Here is a 19,038-nt window from a genome sequence, read left to right as displayed (position 1 = left end):
TCCCTGAAACAACTTTTCAGTAGCATAAGCAGTGAGCTTATGCTCACTTAGTTTGGCAGATGAGTTCATTATTGGCTTGGTTTTTTAAGAATGACTGTATCATGCAGTAGTTATGACACTACTTTTCCAGACTTTTTTCTAACCCAGTTTTGCTTCCTATTAAGAACAAATAATTTTTTCTTCTTCTGTATTTGGAGTTACAAGTGGGATTTATTATTATTATTATTATTATTATTATTATTATTATTATTAATAATAATAATAATAATAATAATAATAAAATAGTAATAAACTGGTATAAGCTGTTGTGTTTCCGTTTGGCTTTTTTCCCCCAAACAGAAGCATACAGCAGCATGGATATCAATTATATTTACCTTATTTCAAGATTCCAAGATATGGTTGTAACCATAAAAATCCCTCCCACAATTGGAATATATTCTGATGAGAGCAAAAAGTTAAAGACATAATTATTTGTTGTACACTGTCTTAAACTAACTTTGGAGATGTGTTCCATTTAGGTTTTTAATTTGTATTTCCCTTAAGTGATGTTTGTCTCCTTAATGACTTGTGCTGGCAAATTTTTTTGATGCTGAAGATGAGGAGAATCATGAAGAAAGGGGAGAATAGCTTATTATACATCAGGAATGATTATGAGGTTTAGCAAAAAAAAATAGTGAAATGGAAAATAATATTAATTTAAACTCAGAGAAAAAGATGCTAACAAGAATTTCTGCTATAGAAGAAACTGTAAGAATTAGGCCTGTTAGGATTTCCAATGTAGAAAAGATTGGAATACATTACTGGCATTGAGAACTAGTGGTTTCCAACTATATTTAGTATTTCAAGTAGTGATGAAGAAGTATTAAAGCAAGTGGAAATCTCATTTGGAATACTGTAGGCAAAGTTCTAGGAAAACAATTCTAAAACTAAGCCATCAGGTATGGGAGCTGTCAATGGTGCAGGAAGTGTCTTCTAGGTATTAATTTCTGTGCCTCTTGGCAAAGTTCACTGTATAATTTAATTATTTAATATTCACTAAAAGCCTGACCAGAAAAGGCAGGGAAAAAATACATTTGTCCTTCTGATTTGAGCTAGGAGCAGAGAACACTTATATTAAAACAGGTCCTTATTTTCCTTATCTATCAGCTTCCCCGTTTGAGAAACAATGCAGTTACTTATCCAGTTTTATAAAAATAATTATGCTAATTAAATACTCATTAGCTTGAATGATTAATGAAGCACTTTTCTCTGCCTCTGTCAAATACCACAACTTGTGACTCTACCTGCTACTACAACTAAAGAAAACAAAACCATGTAGCTTTAACATAGACACTAGCAGCGCCTAAACTTGCTGTTGTCTCCTTTTATGAGCCCTTGAATTTCTTTAGGTGCTCTGTTTTTGTTCAGAATCAATGTGGACTGGGAAGATTCCCAGGCTTCCAGAACATTCAGGAGATTAAATGTTTCTTACGCAAAACTGGAAAGAGCAGAGTACATACAACAGTTTCCTGGAATTCCCATTCTATACACAAAATGCGAGTCCTTTCCAGTAAAAAACAACAGAAATATCTAAAGCCTTTCCTGTTGAATAAATATTACTGTGCAAAGGATACAAGACTAGAAGAGAGAGAAAAAAACCCAAACAACAACCATGATTCTATTATCTACTTGTTACAGTACTGAAAAGAGAAAACAGAGTTGGAAAATCCTAGTTTGGTGTTCATAGTTTCCACTAAACTCTAATAAGAAATATTCAAGTAAGGGTTCAGTACTCCCTTGCCCACACTAAGCAATATTAGCTGGACTTAGGGACCAATGCTTTCTTTCTGTCATCCAGTGAAGCTGGGGTTTGCCACTGAACACAAACATCACCTTTCTAGGTCACTTAGAGAACATCTCTTCTTCAAAGCCTCTCATAGGGATAGGTGTGATTAGGCCACGATCAGGTTGAAAAGGTCATTAAACCTAGATTTTCTGTTTCCTAAGTACTCAAACCACTAAGCCAGCAGTGGAGGGATGGCCTGTGGGGCAGGCACATCCTCTATGGGTGATTCACATGGTAGAAGAACACCTCCTGATGTACCAGGAAAGGATCTAATATATGAGGACATAGAACCTGAAAGATGAATAATGCAGTGTCTGTTTCTTTCAGTCCAGCTAGAATGTATGATAGGATAATCTCATAAATGAATGGCCAATTCATGAATCACATATAGGTCTTTATTTCACAATTTTCCAGACATCCTTTTGGAAATTTTCCAGTAATTGGAGAGTCTTTTTATCCTCAAATACCGCAGAAGATTAAGGTGATTGAGAAATTCTCTCTGCAAAGGGAGAATTCATTTTTGGAAAAGCCTTCAGATGTCAGCTTTAATAAGTACATGATGTCTGATCTCCATGGTCACATTGTGATGTAACTTTAAATGACCTGGTAATCAAAGAAAGCACTATTTTTAGAAGGTTCATAACAGAACCTCACCCAACACCTTATTTAAATGTTCTGTCCTCTGATGGTCTTTACCACCTATCGTGGTTTAATGCCAGCCAGCCACCAAATCCCCCACAGCCCCTTGCTCACTCTCCCACCAGTGGGACTGGGGAGAGAATTGGAAGAACAAAAGCGAGAGAACTCATGGGTTGAGATATAGAGACAGTTTAATAGGGAAAGAAAAAGTCATGGACACAAGCAGAGCAAAACTAGGAATTAATTCACTGCTTCCCACAGGCACATGTTCAGCTGTGTCCAGGAGAGCAGGGCCACATCACATGTGACAGTGACTTGGGAAGATTAATGTCATCACTCCAAATCTTCCCCTCCTTCATCTTCCCCAGCTTGATATACTGAGCATGATACCATTTGGTCTGGAATATCCCTTTGGTCAGTTTGGGTCCTGTGTCCTGGCTGAGATTTTAAATGACATCATGTAGCGTTGCTTTTCTGAGCTGAATCATGAAGATTCAGAATAATGAGAACTTATTCTGAGATACTGTTCTTGCCTTCAGCCCCTAGGGCTCCAAACAGCTCTTCCTTCCATTCCTTGTTGATTTTGCATTCCAGTCTTTTAATCAAGATGTTATGTTGTACCACATCATACACTCAAATTTCTATGAGGCATTTTAAATCGACACTATCAACACTATTACTTTTAGCAACAAAGTGTGTATTCTTACTAAAAAATAAAAAGGCATCAAATCCTTTCTGCCATAAACAGTGCTGAATGATTTCAGTTAATGGATAAAAATATAATTACCTTCAGTTCTCTATTAATTTATCAAAGTCAAGCTAACACATTTCTTCTGACTTGGATCATTCTAACTTCACATTCATGCCCTTTTTAAGGAACTCAAGATTTACAGATAACTTCAGACTTTAATTTGCCACAGGCCATGATGTGGCAATGATTATTTTATACCCCACTCCAATCAAGGTAGAACCATAACCACTTGCTTTTTCCAGTTTTATAAATCTCCTCTATTAGTCCAGGCTTAAGCAAAATTAACAAAAATATTGAAATTCCCTTGAGACAAGTTTCTTGGGTTGGGCACCAGTCAGTAATATTTAGATGGTTATTTTTAGTAGCTTCTGCTTACCAGTCTCCTCAGTTACTTTGGGAATAGAAAGTCTTCACTTTTTGTGCTGTACTAACACAGACTTTTCCAAATCTGCAGAAGCATTTATTTTTCAGCTGGTATGAATATCAGAAGAATTTAGTAGGCTGGAATACAACTACTCTAAAGCATAACTTAGGTGATGGTAAAGTAAACTTATAATCAAACATACAAAATGTATGATACTAAAATCCTGTTAACAGAGCATCATGTAGAAAAGCCTAAATAAGAGCCAAGAAAGTCAGCTACACAAATTACGAGGTACATCCTATGAGCACAATGGTCTCAGTGCAGGAATGGTTTCCATCTCAAGCAAAGTGCTGAGTTGGCCCAAGTCTATTTTCCCCAGGATTTTAGATAATATCTTAATGCTTCAAAATGTTTTACTGATTAAGTTGGTTGCAGATAAGCTGTAACTTGCCCACACAGCGCTGCCACATACCAGGGGGGTCTGCAGACTGCCCCACAATGGTGCTGTCAAACTGAGGATACAGACAAACCTGTCATGGGGAGGAACAAGATTAGGCTGGATTTAAGTTGAGCTGGGCCAGATGAAAAAGCTCTAGCTATTTGGGAGGACTGATACCTCCTGAAGGCAGAATGCAGCACTGCAAAAATACACAAGCTGACATTCAAAAAGTAGCACGATCATGCTAGCATGACTTTGCATGCAAATTGGTTAGACCTTACTTAATCCCCATAGTGATTTCTCTGTAGTGAAATTTTCCATTCTGCTTTCATTTTTTTGTAGCTGTTTCAGCAGTTCCAATTGAATAAATGTCAGATGTCACTTGGTGATTCTTATACTCTACTCCCTTTGCTTTCTGTCCCTGATATACCAGAGATGAGTGATGAGTGACTACAGAAAAGGGAATGTGTTGCTGGAAGGCTTTGGGCTTTTTTTCTTTTTCCCTTCTGGATGTTGTACTCTGCTATACATTAAAATGAACAAGTTCACATCTGCAAAGTGAGGCATGAATGTTTATTTTATACACTAGATACTTGACAGATTCTTAAACTCATTAATTTCCAAAATATTATATCATTTATTACATTGTTTATTTTCCTTTTATAGTGTTTTACAAGTTAGAACCTGATTTAATAACCTTGAGAACCAAAATGGTATTATTTAGCAGCTGTAAACATTGTTCTATGGGCAGATTTACCTAAAATAACTCATAATATTGCCCTAAGCTATTAATGCACTTGGTCCTGCATGAAAAAAATTCACTCAGTATAAGATAAAGAACTACAAATCAAAGCTAACAACCTTGGAAAAAGAAATGGAACAGGAATGTAAAAAGCATTTAGAGTTTTCCACTGTCTCAACATGTAGCAGCTATTCTTAATGCCACAATATTAATATAAGAATTAACTGATACGACCAATCTGACTTCCATCTGATAAGTGCATTAGCAGTTTTGGATTAGGCTGTGCAATGAATAACATTCCTCTCATCTATTCAATTAGCATTAATTTCTCTTGGTTACCTACAGCCATATATTAGTCTTAACTAAAACTGCAGATGTTAAAAGTACATTTAGGGTAGCTCGGTATTTGCGAGTACAAGGATATTTGTCTGCCCATAGTTTGTGGGATGAAGTGGCATGGTGACTGAATGATCATCTTTAGAGTAGTCCCAGTTTGATGGAATGATCCTCACAGACAGCTTTCCAGGAAATTGCTGGAAGAATAAAACTGCCCATATTTATAATGCCCTTAAAATAATAACTGGCCTCCACTACAAAACCACAATTGATTTATCTGTCCATAAGCAGAATCCTGCTGTATTACAACAGAAGAAAAAAAGGACAGCCTATTGGACATCATCTGCTGTCTTTGCCAAATAAAATTCCTTCTTCTTTCATAAGATATTCAACAGGCACAAGAAAGCTATTACTGTAATCACTTGTTAAAACTTACTGCACACAAAAATTTTCTGCTTGAAATATACAACCATAACAACTAATTTGATGTGACAAAATATTTTTGTAGGTAGCAATAAGTACACAAGCAATTAACAATGGAATGGGTGGGAAATGATAGATATGCCAGATTCCTGAAAACTGAGGAGGGGAACACAAACTGGACAATCAAAGAGGTGATAACTCAGCTTCTCTAGCTCTACCAGCTCTCAGTGATCATTTTGCTTTAGTATGACTTAGATGGTTATGACCAGGTGTGGCACTGAAAATAGAGCTTTCATTATTTCCTGCATCAAAAAAAGATCAAAATCCATTCATCAGGCTGTAAACAGGACAGCTGAATTGAATGCAGGGAACCCACTATTGAACTATCTTTCTCATTAATTTCCAATTACATGAGGGACTGAGCACTCTTTCTTAGTTTTGCTTTTGATTTTTTAATGAATATAATGGAATTAACATTACTCAGTTCAGTGGTTCACAGGATTGAGCAGAAATGTGTTGAGCTACAAAGGATCAAGTCGTATTTGCTTTATTCAGGCGTGAACAGGCTTACTCTCTCTGTGTGTGTGACAGGACTCCTCGTGCAGAAGAGTTTTTAGGCTCTTGTCCAATAGTGTAGTGGGTGAGGACTAGGAATCTGGTCCTACAAATCCATTTAGATCAGGAGCCCTTGTGTAAATTAAGAACTATCATCTCAAAATCTTTTACTCTTTCAAAATATGTCCTTGTAATAACATTCATATTTTGCATTGATTAAGAGCTTCTTCAGGTCCAACCATATTCATACTATTCATTCTGGGCATTGCTGATGTGCTTTCTGAAGGAAGGCATGATCCTGGGAGGTACTAAGTTCCACCCAAAAAGATGCTGAAAACCTCAGCAGCTTCAGCTCTTCTATCTCCTTTAGTCACTGTTAAATTTTGGGCTATTGACAGTAACCAGTGTGCTGAAGGAGCACTAGAGAATGACAATATCACTGTTTACGTCCACAAATCCGCTCTAAATACCTAACTAGGCACACAGTCTAAGGAGAAGAGAGCATTTTATATAAATTTCAACATTAATGGAGAGGTATTCTTTTCAAAATGGATTGTGACAGGGCACAACATACAACAGTATTAGAAACATCATATGAAATACATGGTTCAAAGACCTACTGTCAACCTAAACATATTTTATGGGATGGTGTGTGATCCATATGGCTGTGAAGCTGAAATTCTCATTTTTTATGGTGCTATGGAAATGAGAGACTGATGCTAGCGTGTGATCAATAAAAAAAAATGTTGGCAATACTCTGGAATATTGTGCATTCTTAACTGGATGACATGAACTCCAGTGAATCGTCATGGGATAGCTTTGAAAAATTACTGGAAAAAGCTTTAAAATTATTTTCCTTTGTACTGTATTTCCATTCAGTGAATTGGCAAGAAAATAACAATGAGAATATATTGGTATGAATAATGCATCATTTGTATATTCTTCATACTCTTGTCCAGCTGGCAGTCCAGTTGCTGCAGAATTACCTGGATTTCCAGATACAAAAAAACTATGTATGATTTGAAAAAATAAAACTGAAGTAGGCTTTACTCTGTGTTCTTTTGCAGTGTAGCTAAGTAATAATTTAACTGCTCTTCAGTCTCTCTGATTATTCTAATATATTTATAATATGCAGAAATTCTACCTATATGTAGGAAGGGGTAGAAAAAAATCTGGTAGAATTAAACTACTCAGCCCTTATCAATAACATTTTATCTTATGAAAAAAAAATTGTAGAATCTATGTCTGCTGTTAAAACATATTATTGAATGAAGGGGTTAAATGAGATAATTTTTAAAAAATCTGAAAATAGAAAGACTGTTGCTTTTTACAAAAGTGACCTGATATTTTAAAAGACTCTTACTCTTTCTGACCTTGGAAAAATACATAAGATTAAAGCCTTCATGTTCCATTTTGAACTTTATTTCTGCCAAAATAGCTTAGATAGTTCTGTGAATGAAGCAACTGATGAGAAACTCTGTGATTTTGTATGTCCCCCGTGTCAAAGCTTTTTTAAAAATTTCTGACGAGTTAATGTTTTAGGAAGTGATATCAACTACTTTGAACATGGGCCTGATGTTTTGTTTTTATTTAACATAAATTAATAAATTTTAAGAAAGTTGAAAAATTAAACTTTGCATCTCATCTGTGCATTCTTAAATATTACCAATCTTTGGATCTTACCAGTTCTTTGGAAGCTCTTCCTCTCTTCTCTGGAAAAGCTCCAGATGGCCTAAATAACACTCTGGTGTGCTTCTGTGGATGATGCCAAGCCTAGATTCTGGTGAATCGTTAGAACTTGTTCTCTCCAGTTGACTCTGTGCAGCGTGGAAGAGGGAAGCTGTTCAGAGGCAGAGATAGTCCATCAATAAGGAGATGTATGTGCTGTATGTTAAAATAAGAGGGACCTCAGAAAGGTGTCATGAGAGTTGGGAAAGACATAATAGCAGTAATTTACACTGGAGTTTAGTTTTGAGAAGAAAGACACCTTCTGAGACATATCTTACCACTGATTATCATCTCATATGTGTCTTGCAGAATTAGAACTTTCTTATGGAAGCATATTGAAAGATCTTCTCCAACATACCTGTGGTGTGGGTGCTGGGTCTGCAGCACCAACTGATTCACTCCACTAGCCCAGGCCGAATGAATCAATGCAGTGAAGGCCTGAGTAAAGCTGTGGAAAAGTCCTTCTGTGAGATGAAAATCGGGATAAAAATATTTGCTGTGGTAAGCAAATCTGGCCTGGAGATTGACAGGAAATAAAACAGGGCAAACTACAAAGAGGAAACAAATCTGAGTGCTAGGGAGTATCAGTGGACCAGTTATGAAAGAAAGGAGGTGGATTAGGAAAGATAGGACTTAAGAGTGGAGAGATAAGATTAGGAGGACAAGACTTTAATTAAATAATGAGTGCAGTAGAAGTAGTAACTAATTAATTGAGAAGGATGAAAGGGAGGAGGTGAAAGAGAGGAAGACCAGGGAAGAGACAGGGAAAGTACAAATGAGAGGAAATGTAAAGTGGAAAATCAGGGTTAGGGAAGACAGACACTCCATATGTAGCAGAAATTTTGCTCCAGTGCCTCATCATTCCTGAGTGCTTGTTCCCACTCTTCAGTTCACCTTTACTCCTCTACTCCTATTAGATTCCTGATGTTCTCTAACCTATGGACTTGTTTTCCATATCTTCTTAGATGGATCTCATTAACCAATGAAACTGTAACCTCAGTACAGCTTTTAAACAATGCTGTTTGGAAGCTGATGTTGTCAATACGATTCCTGTTCTCTTCAGCTGACTTAGTACCTAAATGAATTGCCTCAGCATTACTCCTGCTCTGTCTGGACTGAAGTACCAGAAGACTTAAACTGAAGTGCAACAGTTATACAAAAATCTGGTTCAATTTAAGATGTTCAACAACCAAAATTCTTTGTATCTATACTATTCTAAATATTATAAAATTCCTGCAACATAGAGTAAATCAAGACATGTTATTTTTCTGCTTCAAACTCAATAGATATAAATTTCCATGCAAATAAATGTGACAGATCTTAGCATAAGTATTTGATAGACAATCTGGATTCCGAGTGTTAAGTTCTAGATAAATTGCAAATATTGGTAGCAAAATTATGCTGCTGTGCCACAAATACTCTCAGCTGAGTTTCATTTCTCTGAAGAGCAGTTTCAAAGCCATTGAATATTTATATATAAATAGCTTAGAATTATTTCAGTATTAAAAAAAGAACCTTGTAATGCTGAAAGTGGGTTTTATCAGTGTTTGAAATAATTTGTATGTGTTTTGAATAATAGTTACTCTTAATTTTACTGAATCTGGAAATAGTGGTGTGACTTTATAACTACATGACACGCACTATTTTTTCAAATAGCAGTGGTTAGTAATGGTTAGAAATACTAACCAGAATTTTTATTCTGATTGCATATCTGTATCTTGCAGTGCTCAGTGAAAGGAAGACAGGCAGGAAGACCAATAGTTATGCAGAATTCAACAGCTGACACAGCTCTGAAGAGACATGCCATCTTCAGTATTGATCATGACAGGATTCCATGCATGTTGATAGAACCAAAGATGTTAGTGATCAATAAGTGATGCCATCTGATTGCAAAGGAGCAAGAAAGCTTACTTCTGACATAAATAACCAAAGTCATCCCACACATAGTCATAAATAGTCAAACATTCACGAGTACCTGAGCAAGCCTCTTGTCTGGGCACTTACTCAACTCCTTTGTTCAAGAACATTTGTTCAAAAACCTAAGAGCACACACCATTTGAATACTGAGGTGTATCTGAACAGGGGTGTAAAATGACAAGAGCTTCTACTCTGAAAGCATACAGAAGAAAGTGAATGCTTTGAGAGAGATACCTTCTCACCTAGAACACTCCTGCATATCCCATGGGGAAACACTGACTTTCAGACTGGCATGGGCCTAATGCTTTCAGGCTGGGTTTAGTCCATGCTGAAGTTTGGCAAACATGTTAGAAGGCAAAAGTGACCTCCACGTCCCACATGTTACATGCTGACTTTGGAAGCCCATCAAGACCCAAATGAGCTAGCAGGTACCAGAAGTGGGTAGTGCTCTTTTACACAGTTTGGGAGACCTCTAGTGGGCCTCCTTCCTTGTCTCCTGGTGTAGCTCCCACAGCCCACATAAAGTTGCATTGTAACTTGGATTATATATGTGTATGCAACTGACTGAATCATTGGAATTCTTATATGTGACTGCTCTAAAACAATGCTTATAAGTGGAAACCACACAAAAGTACAGTAAGGACTTTGATCCCAAATTTTGAGACATTTTGAAAAATGATTAGGCTACACATCATTGAGCAGAACCACACTGATGTGCTTAGAAATCTGTTTTCAAAGGCTTATTTGTAGGTGTATTTTTAAGACCCAAGTCTCATTTTAGGATTTGCAAAATAGAAATGGCACTTTTTTTTAGGGGTGTGATTCAAGTGACCAAACTGTGCTTGGAGTTCCTTCTCCTCTGTTCATGTCTGAGCAGTCCCCACCACACAACATCAATAGAATTGAAGCCTCTTTGGACTTCACATTTTTCTTTATTATATTTTCAAATGCAGCATGGAAATAGGACAACAAATCTTCAGCTCATTTACAAATTCAGTAGGAACAAATAAGACTAAAACAATAAAATTTATCATTACCTTATTTACAGCAGTACTTTCTAACACAGGTATGATTCAATTCCATGCACAGCCTTTGCACCTCATGAGTAAGATTAGAAGAGTCATGTTTATTTGTACAAATGCCTTTTTTCCAATTGCTCAGTGATCATGAGAGTAGAACATTTTATTATTGCTTTTCTAAAAGGCAATCAATGTTTGTAATGCAATTTCTGTTTACATAGTTATCACTCATCCATAAAAAGATTTTAACAAAACATAATATTTAATAACTAAATTAAAAATAATTATATAATATGAACATAAGCATTTAAAGCTCAGGCCTTTTATACCAATAAGTAATTTATGTGTAACTACACTGAAATCAGGAGCAGTTTGCACAAAAGTGGATACTGGTCTAGATGAGCAGATATTTATTAGTTCTAAATTATATTCTAAGTTTTGCAAAATACTGTTTTGCCTTTAGTATGAACTTGCAAGGATTATACATGTACATTTAGAATATAAGGCAATATAAAAGTGCATATGTATTAATGAATTTTTTTCCCTTATTTTTATTAAGAAGTGAAACAAGCTTTGGAGAGAAAAGAAAATCAATCCATCTTCTTTTTCCAGCAGTGGGTCTTGCAAAGGTACGTAAATGTCTAGCTCTGACTCTTGTGAGACATGGATTTGATAGAAGTTACTGCATTTCCAGAGTTACACATCTCCAGAAATGTTTTCCCTTGGTTCATCATGCCTAAAAATGGGTTTGTATCTCAGCCTTCTGCTATTTTCCCCCCAAACACTGTTTTTCTCATCCTACTCCTTCTCACGAGAGAAATGCTTATTGTCATTGCAAACCTTTGGGAGGGGAAAAAAGTCTGAAACAGCATATTAGGAACAGGAAATAGTGCACTTCCTCACAGAACTTACTTGGGAGATTTAGAGCTCCCTGAAATCAGTCCGTATCTCTTGGCATCAGCTCAAACCATAAAGGGCAGTCAGTGAACATCTATGCACCTTGCCAGTTCCAGCCACTTCCAAAATAATGGGGAACCTTTCTTATTGCAAAGGGGTGGAGGGACAAGGTGTGGAGCACGTGTCTGTGACTGTCCACATCTGTTGGCACTGTGACTATACTATTTTGACTTTGGTGTGGGGAAATCTATTTGCTGATGTAAGTGAAGGTTTTGAAGATTGTGTGATGACTGTATATTTTAACAGTAACTCAGTTAATAATAATCACAGAGAATGCCTTTTCATTTCAAGGATATTTATAGTTCAGGAAGGCTATACAGCATCACAGTAAGTCTGATATCCTAAAAGGCCAAATTTCTCTTGCCTTCTATGGTGGCTAAGTCTCAACACAACAAATTCCTGTGGGATAATCCAGATAGTTCAAATTTTATTCAAGTAAAAGAAATACTCCTTCAAAGATAGTTCACAATGAGGATCATAAAAAACAGAGTCATAAAACAATCTGAAAATATGTCAAATCAGTGAGGCTATTCTACAGAGCAAAGTTGGCATCTCAGACAATTTAAATATCCCAATTTACAGAGAAACATCTGTCGCAATATTTAAGTTTAAAAATACTTGAGGCAAACCTTATAGAGTACAATACAAAACATTTGGGGATAAAAGTCTTTGAAAGACTACAGTGTTGACTAAATAATTTTGAGATGAGTTATGGTGAGGTGACTGATAAAAAAGACAAAAACTGAAGTGCAATTCTAATCATGGAGAAAAATTATGAACATAAAGGTCTACGTAGTTAATAATATTTATAATGTATGTAGAAAAAAATGATATCCAGGGAAATTTTTACTGGGCATTGAGTCACCAGAACTCTTAGCTGCATTGGCATTGTGGTCCCCAGGGAAATTCAATATGGGCAATGCAATATGCACTGGCAGGAATTATCTGAACTACATATACATTAGTTTGTCATAATTACCTAGACATTTACCTTTTTAATGCCAATACTTCCATGGGCTATTACATGAGCAGATCATATAAAAAGTTAAAGGTATGAACAACAGATACTATATACAATGAAACATTCTATTTTCATTCACCATATAATGTTAGATTAGGCCTTCACTTGGAATGTCATGCTCTGTTTGTCCCACCCCTAATAAAAGACAACAAAAACAGATGGCACTTGAGAAGCCTTAGAACTATAGAGGTGTTCATGTGAAATCCATAGTAAAAATGCCACACTGGGAAAGGATGTAATACAGCTGTTACACAGAGGATGAAGAGGTTAAAGGAGGCAAACATAAATTATTTATATTCAAAACCCAAGCATATAGATATACCTGATGAGACCGGAGAGTAATAACATTAAAAATAAACATAGCTGGTGATAAATGCTTAGCATGAATTTCAGAGAAGATGGGACACATTTAAGGATAGAGATTATCTCACATGATATTTTGGGTGGAATTTCCAACAAAAGCGTTTTTTAGAGAAGTAAAGCCTCAGTGATCAAAAATATACCCTGACCTTTAATTACAGGAGGTTTAGAACGCAAGCTTCCACCCTAGGCAGTGTTATTCCATATTCATCCACTATGTGGCTTCTTGCATTTTCCTTTGAAAAGTCTGAGCCAGGACCAGAGAATTGTGGAATCATTTAGGTTGGAAAAGACCAAAATGACCAAGTACAACTATAAATCCAGCCCTGCCAAGTCCACCACTAAACCATGCTCCTACATGACATATCTACATATCTTTTAAGCACCTCAGGAATCATGATCACCACTTCCCCAGGCAGCTTGTTCCAATCTTCACAACCCTTTCTGTGAAGAGGTTTTCCCTAATATCCAATCAAAACCTCCCCTGACCTAACTTGATGCTGCTTCACCTTGTCCTGTTGCTTATTACTTGGGAGAAGAGACCAACCCCTACCTCTTTATGGCCTCCTTTTCAGGCAGCTGAAGAGAGCAATAGAGTGTTTCCCCCGAGCCTCCTTTTCCCCAGGCTAAACAACCCTACATCTCTCAGCCATTCCTCGTAAGAGTTGTGTGCCAGATCCTTCACCAGCTCCACTGCCCTTCTCTGGGCATGCTCCAGCACCTCCAGATGAAACCCTAGTCTAAAGCAGCCTAGATTTTTCAATGGATAGTTTATTTTTCATGTACACAACATAAGACATTAGGTCCATGTTTTTCAGAGTGAACTTGCCATCAGTACTCCAAAATACAAAGAATCCCACAAAATCCTCAGGTAATGAAGGTTAAGCTACAGTGTAATACTTCATTTATTTAATTTCAAAAACCCCCAAAACACTGCCTGTAATCATCAGGGTAGGAGCCCTAGAAAGTTGGACAAGTTATTTTTATTTCCATTTTAAAATAACAACAGTGAAGCCAAAAACATTATAAGGATAATAATAATAAAAGTAACTACATGGTCTGCTTTGTGCAGTGAATTTCTGTCTTCACGCTCTGTAAGTGAAGGGTTGCTATTTACGGTATGCTCCAAGTCTGCTTTTCAGAAGACAGACCAGCTCGGCTGGACAGCTTTCAGTTGCTACTGGAAATATGTCACTTATTAGGAACAGAGGGGTTGTTTATCACTGTCTCAAGGGTTACTTTGGCTGAGGCAAAGAATCAGCTCAGTTATATAATGGAAAGAGCTGGGTCAAAGGATAAGAAATTAATGTAGTGTGTGCTTGAGATTCTGGCAATGCAGACTCAGTTTCTCTCTTGTATGTCTTGGACATCATGGTTATATAGGCCCCCCAAAAATATATATGGCTGTATAGGTCCCCCATTCATCCCCAAAACAACCTTAGAACGATGGGGGCTGAAGTAAAAAATTTAAGAAACCCTCCCAAAACTTCCCAATCAAGACAAAGATATTTGTCTTAATTGCTTCTTTTGCCCTCCTGGTATCCAGTTAGCATTTGGTGTTGTTACCCAGATCCACCACACAGCCACAGTTCCAGTCCTGTAGCAAACTAGAAATGCCATCTCTAGCAAAGATCTATATGGGTGCTGAACATCATCAGTCCTTTTAGTCCTCACCAGCATAAATAGGGGAATACTCCCTGATGTAATCTCACTTCTGGTTTCTGGTAAAACAGCAAAAAGGAACCCAATCCTATCTGCTTTATTTCACCAACTACCACAAGGCATTGCAACAAGCCAGGAACAGTTACAAAGAACCTATGTTTCCATCTGCTTATGTAACTGCTAGATGTCCCAGTTCAGGGTAACCAAAACAACTTCTAGTACAAAAAACCCCAAACAAACAAACCCAAACAAGCAAAAAAAAAAAAAAAAGTATTCAGAGACTTTTTAAAACCTCCTCTCAGTGTTTTAGTTCCCACTACCAAGGGCATCGTTTAGACAAAATGTTTAACCAAGGACCAAGTTTTCGAGCACAAACCCAATTACCACAATAACAAGCCAGTAAACAAATACTGTTAAGTCAGCATCTCGCCCTAATTACCAAACACACAAACTGACTCCGGACCGCGGTGAACCTCGGGTCCTCCTCGGGGGACGGCGGAGGGAGCCCCCTTCGTGGGGCACACGGGGCTGGGGGAGCCCCCCCCGGTTCCCTTCCCAGCACCTGTTGCGCCGCCACTTGGCCGCTGCAGAGGGGGCAGCGGCGGGGGCCGCCCGCCAGCCTCCTTCTTCCCACCGACAACTTCCCGGGGCGTAAACGGCCGCGCCAGGTGCCGCCCTCGCCGTGATGGGACGGCGGGCGTGGGAGGGAGGGGGGAGGCGGCAGGCACGGCACGGCCCGGGCTGGCAGCGCGGCCGCCGAGCAGCGGGCGAGGGGAGCGCTGGTTCGAGAGCCGGGCTGCCCGCCCCCCGCCCGCCCCCGCTGCCGGCTGACAGGTGCGCGCTCCTCCGCGGCGGCCCCGCACCAGCCCCGGTTCCTCCGACCCCCGCCCGCCACGGCCACGGATTGTTTAGTCCTTGGGAAGTTGGTCTGGGTCCAGATTTTCCTTTGATCCTTTTTTTTTTTTTTTTTTTTTTTTTAAGAGAGAGAGAGGGAAAAAAAAAAGCCAAAGGAAAACAAAACCTGGAGACGCAGAAAAGGGCTATAGGAAAAAGTTTTGGATGGGATTATGTGGAAACTACCCTGCAATTCTCCGCTGCCAGAGCAGGCTCAGTGCTGCCTTCTCCCCAGCGGCGCAGCCCGCGCCGGGCGCTGCTGAGAGACGCCCGGGCCTCGGTGCCGCGCCGCCAGTGCCTGCTGTGCCGGAGCCCCTCGCCCCGCCGGCCCAATGCTCCTCCTCGGGCTGCTCCTGCTGACATCTGCCCTGGCCGGCCGGAGGCAGGGGGCCGTCGCCGAGTCCGATCTCAGCAGCAAGTTCTCTTTCTCCGGCGCCAAGGAGCAGAACGGTAAGGAGCCGCAGCGCCCGCCGCTGCGCAGCCCGGGGCAGGGCGGGGGCGGGCGCCCGGCCGGCGCGGAGCGGAGCGGAGCGGAGCGGAGCAGAGCTCCCCTCTCCTCCCGGCTCCTCTCCTCCCGCCGCGGGGCGGGAGCGCGGCCCCGGGCCGGTGGGCGAGGGAGCAGCGCGGCTCTGCCCGCCGGCTCCGGGTAAAAGGGCAGCGGCTCGGCGGCCGCGGGGGGAGCCCGGCGGCTCCCTCTTCTGCGGTGCTTGAGGTGCAAAACGTGCCCCCTTCCCGTCCTCCTCCTTGCCCTGCTAAAAAACCAAACAAACTGAAAACCAGCAACCTAAACCCAACAACGACCCGCGCACCTTTGTACCCTAAATGCTTCGCTCTCGGGGGCTAGGTTTTTGTGTCTGTGCGTGAATGAGTGGTGTTTTGTACGGGCTGGAAACGAGCTAATCCTGCATAGGAAATGAGAATTACTTTCAACTTTCAAGTGTACCTGAAATGTTTAGAAAACTCTCAAATGCAAGTTCCCCTGGGCTGGGGCTGCGCAGAGCTGGAGAAAGACTCCTTTCATACAGCAAGGGCAGCTTCGGGGTGTGTAATTTGCTTAGCCTCTGAACTCCATATGATTTACATTATTCAGATTTTTAAGCGCCTTTCCTCTTGATCTGCTATTATGAAGTCATTTTAAAAGAATACTTTACAAACTGTAACGTTATATACTGCATGAAACCACACTTACTACAGTAAGTGAATATCTAAAATTAAGGCTGTTTGCATACATTCGTGGAAGCCCTGGTGTTTAATGTACGGGCCGGGGGGGGGGGGGGGGTGCCTGTGTTTGAAAAATTTAGTACTTAACATGTCAGCTAGAACAAGCTTCCCTGGGCACAAACCAACACAAAAGGCCAAGCTGAGAGCTCTCAAAACTCTCTGAACTGTAATGAAATAAAGCAGAAACGCAGATTCGTGGCTAACTCAATTCTCTCAACTTTGAACTTGGGACTCCCTAGATAAAAGTATTCTATGTTATATCTTCAAATAGAAAGCAAAGTTTCAGAGACCTCTGCGAGTGTTCTTTGAGTGGGTAGAATATGCAGTGCACTAACAAATTTAAAAGGGGGAGATTAATACTGCTGTGGCCTGTTAATGTGATGATATATGGCACCTGCAGGCTGCCGGAGCTGCTGATCAAAGAGCAGCATGGGGATCAATCTCTAATCAGAGCAACTGTGAAGGGCCAGAGGAAAGTGATCAAAAGACTTAGAGACCAGGCTATTCTGACAGGAAACCAATCAGACTGTGCACAGTACAGGAAATTATCTGCTCTGTGTGAGAAATCACTCACTTTCTACCCCTTCCTATCCTACCTGGTGTTTAGAGGCTTTAGGGCACCAGTTTGTGACAAAATGGGCTTGGCAATTATATACCAATGTCTTGTCCTGTTATGCTGCCTTCTCTTAAATTTGCATGGTGTGCATATGGAGCTTATCAACACACCGAGTGTTGTCATTGCTTTGCTTTAACTTTGTCAGGACTGGAAAGAAACCTGCTATGCTGTCAGTCTCCTCTAAAAGGTTTGTTCCAGGATTCCAGGATAATGCAGCTGGGCCCTGAAAGGCCTCCAGGGTGCAACAATGGGAGCACAACAGTGTGAAAGGTAGATCATACAGCACGGAAGCAAAACTGCTGTAAATAGGTGTAAGTATATGTGACAGTGCAAACTAGATTCTGTTCACAGATATCAAAAATGCAGCTGCCTTAGGTCAGGCTTCAACTGGTTTGCAGTGAAATTTGGCATGCTCTAAGATATGCTCACTACATCTTAGAACAACTGCAAAGCCAGGAGAAATTTTATTAAAAAAAAAGTGCCCTGAAACTGTATTATGTGATAGTTTATACTCAGAACTGTCCAGATTCCTCTTGTAGCTTACTTTAAGTTTGCTTTATAGTTGATGATTTGCAAAACTTACTTAAAAAACTAAGCACAAGTTTAGGTATAGCTAAGTACCAACCTCTGACTTTTCTTAGCTAATTTTAATTATTTGGGGGATCAGTAACACTAGTCCAACCAGTTCTTACTTGATTTAATTAGAGTGATTTTTACACTCTGCTGCAATCTAAAGATTGTATAGCTTTTAGCTAGAGGCAGGTTAAAACTCCCTGGAGTATGAGAATGAGATATTGCTGTTCATGTGCCAAATAATCTCTGGTCAGGAGAAAGGGAGATTTTTTAACTCACGCAGTCTACAAATAAAAATTCTGTCCTCAACTTATAAAACTGCTAAGTGGCCAAGAAGTTTTGCAGTAGAATGGATTACAGTGTTGCTCAGCTGCACACAAGGGTGCTATAGCTAGTGCTTCAAGGTGATGCTGAAGATGCCTGTGACCAGTTATTAATTCAGTGGGACTGCTTGTGTTTCAAAGGATAAAGCATGTGCTTAAGGAATAACTAGTATTTATTTATTTATATTAACTTCAAAATTGTAATTTGACTCATTTACTAATGGTTTACATTAGAAGCTCTCTTGGGTTTGCTGCATAGTGAATATGATTTTGGGTGGCAATTTTCTAGTGTAAATATTTTTTTGCAATTGTAAATTAAATATTTTAGAACACAGTGTTTTGCTGGTACCTCCTGGAAATTCAGTGTGTTGGTTGCTGTGGGGCCAGTGTAGCTCCATTTGAAACCACTAAAAACTGCCTCCATGTTTTTATTTGCCTGCCCTCTGTTACAGTGAGATTTTCTTTTAACAGGTTTTATTTGTAACTCTGCTTGACAGCAAGGGGTTTTATGTGATTTCTGTGAAAAAATCCTATTTATATTTATAGTTTTTATTTTATTACACTGAGTAAGTAATCATCTGGAGGATCAAAGAAGTTTATGCAACAGTTTTCTGGAAAGTACAGTAGTAGTAAATGGTGCATGTAGTGAGGACTCCCGTTTATCTGGGTGGAT

The 19,038-nt window shown here is 39.4% G+C and overlaps 1 protein-coding gene across 1 annotated transcript in view; it reads left to right on the top strand.

Annotated features, from left to right (window-relative positions):
* Positions 1–15,556: 15,556 nt before the first annotated feature.
* Positions 15,557–19,038, top strand: part of PDGFC (platelet derived growth factor C) — a 122,047-nt gene continuing 118,565 nt past the window's right edge. The window contains exon 1 of the mRNA XM_059844441.1: positions 15,557–16,082. Coding sequence (XP_059700424.1) covers positions 15,965–16,082 — 118 coding nt within the window. The 5' untranslated portion in view covers positions 15,557–15,964. The remainder of the gene's footprint in view (positions 16,083–19,038) is intronic.

Source organism: Haemorhous mexicanus, chromosome 4, assembly GCF_027477595.1.
Source record: "Haemorhous mexicanus isolate bHaeMex1 chromosome 4, bHaeMex1.pri, whole genome shotgun sequence".
In the NCBI taxonomy this organism is placed as follows: domain Eukaryota; kingdom Metazoa; phylum Chordata; class Aves; order Passeriformes; family Fringillidae; genus Haemorhous; species Haemorhous mexicanus.
The sequence above is the reverse complement of the archived record's forward strand: the minus strand, read 5'-3'. Positions and strand labels throughout refer to the sequence as shown.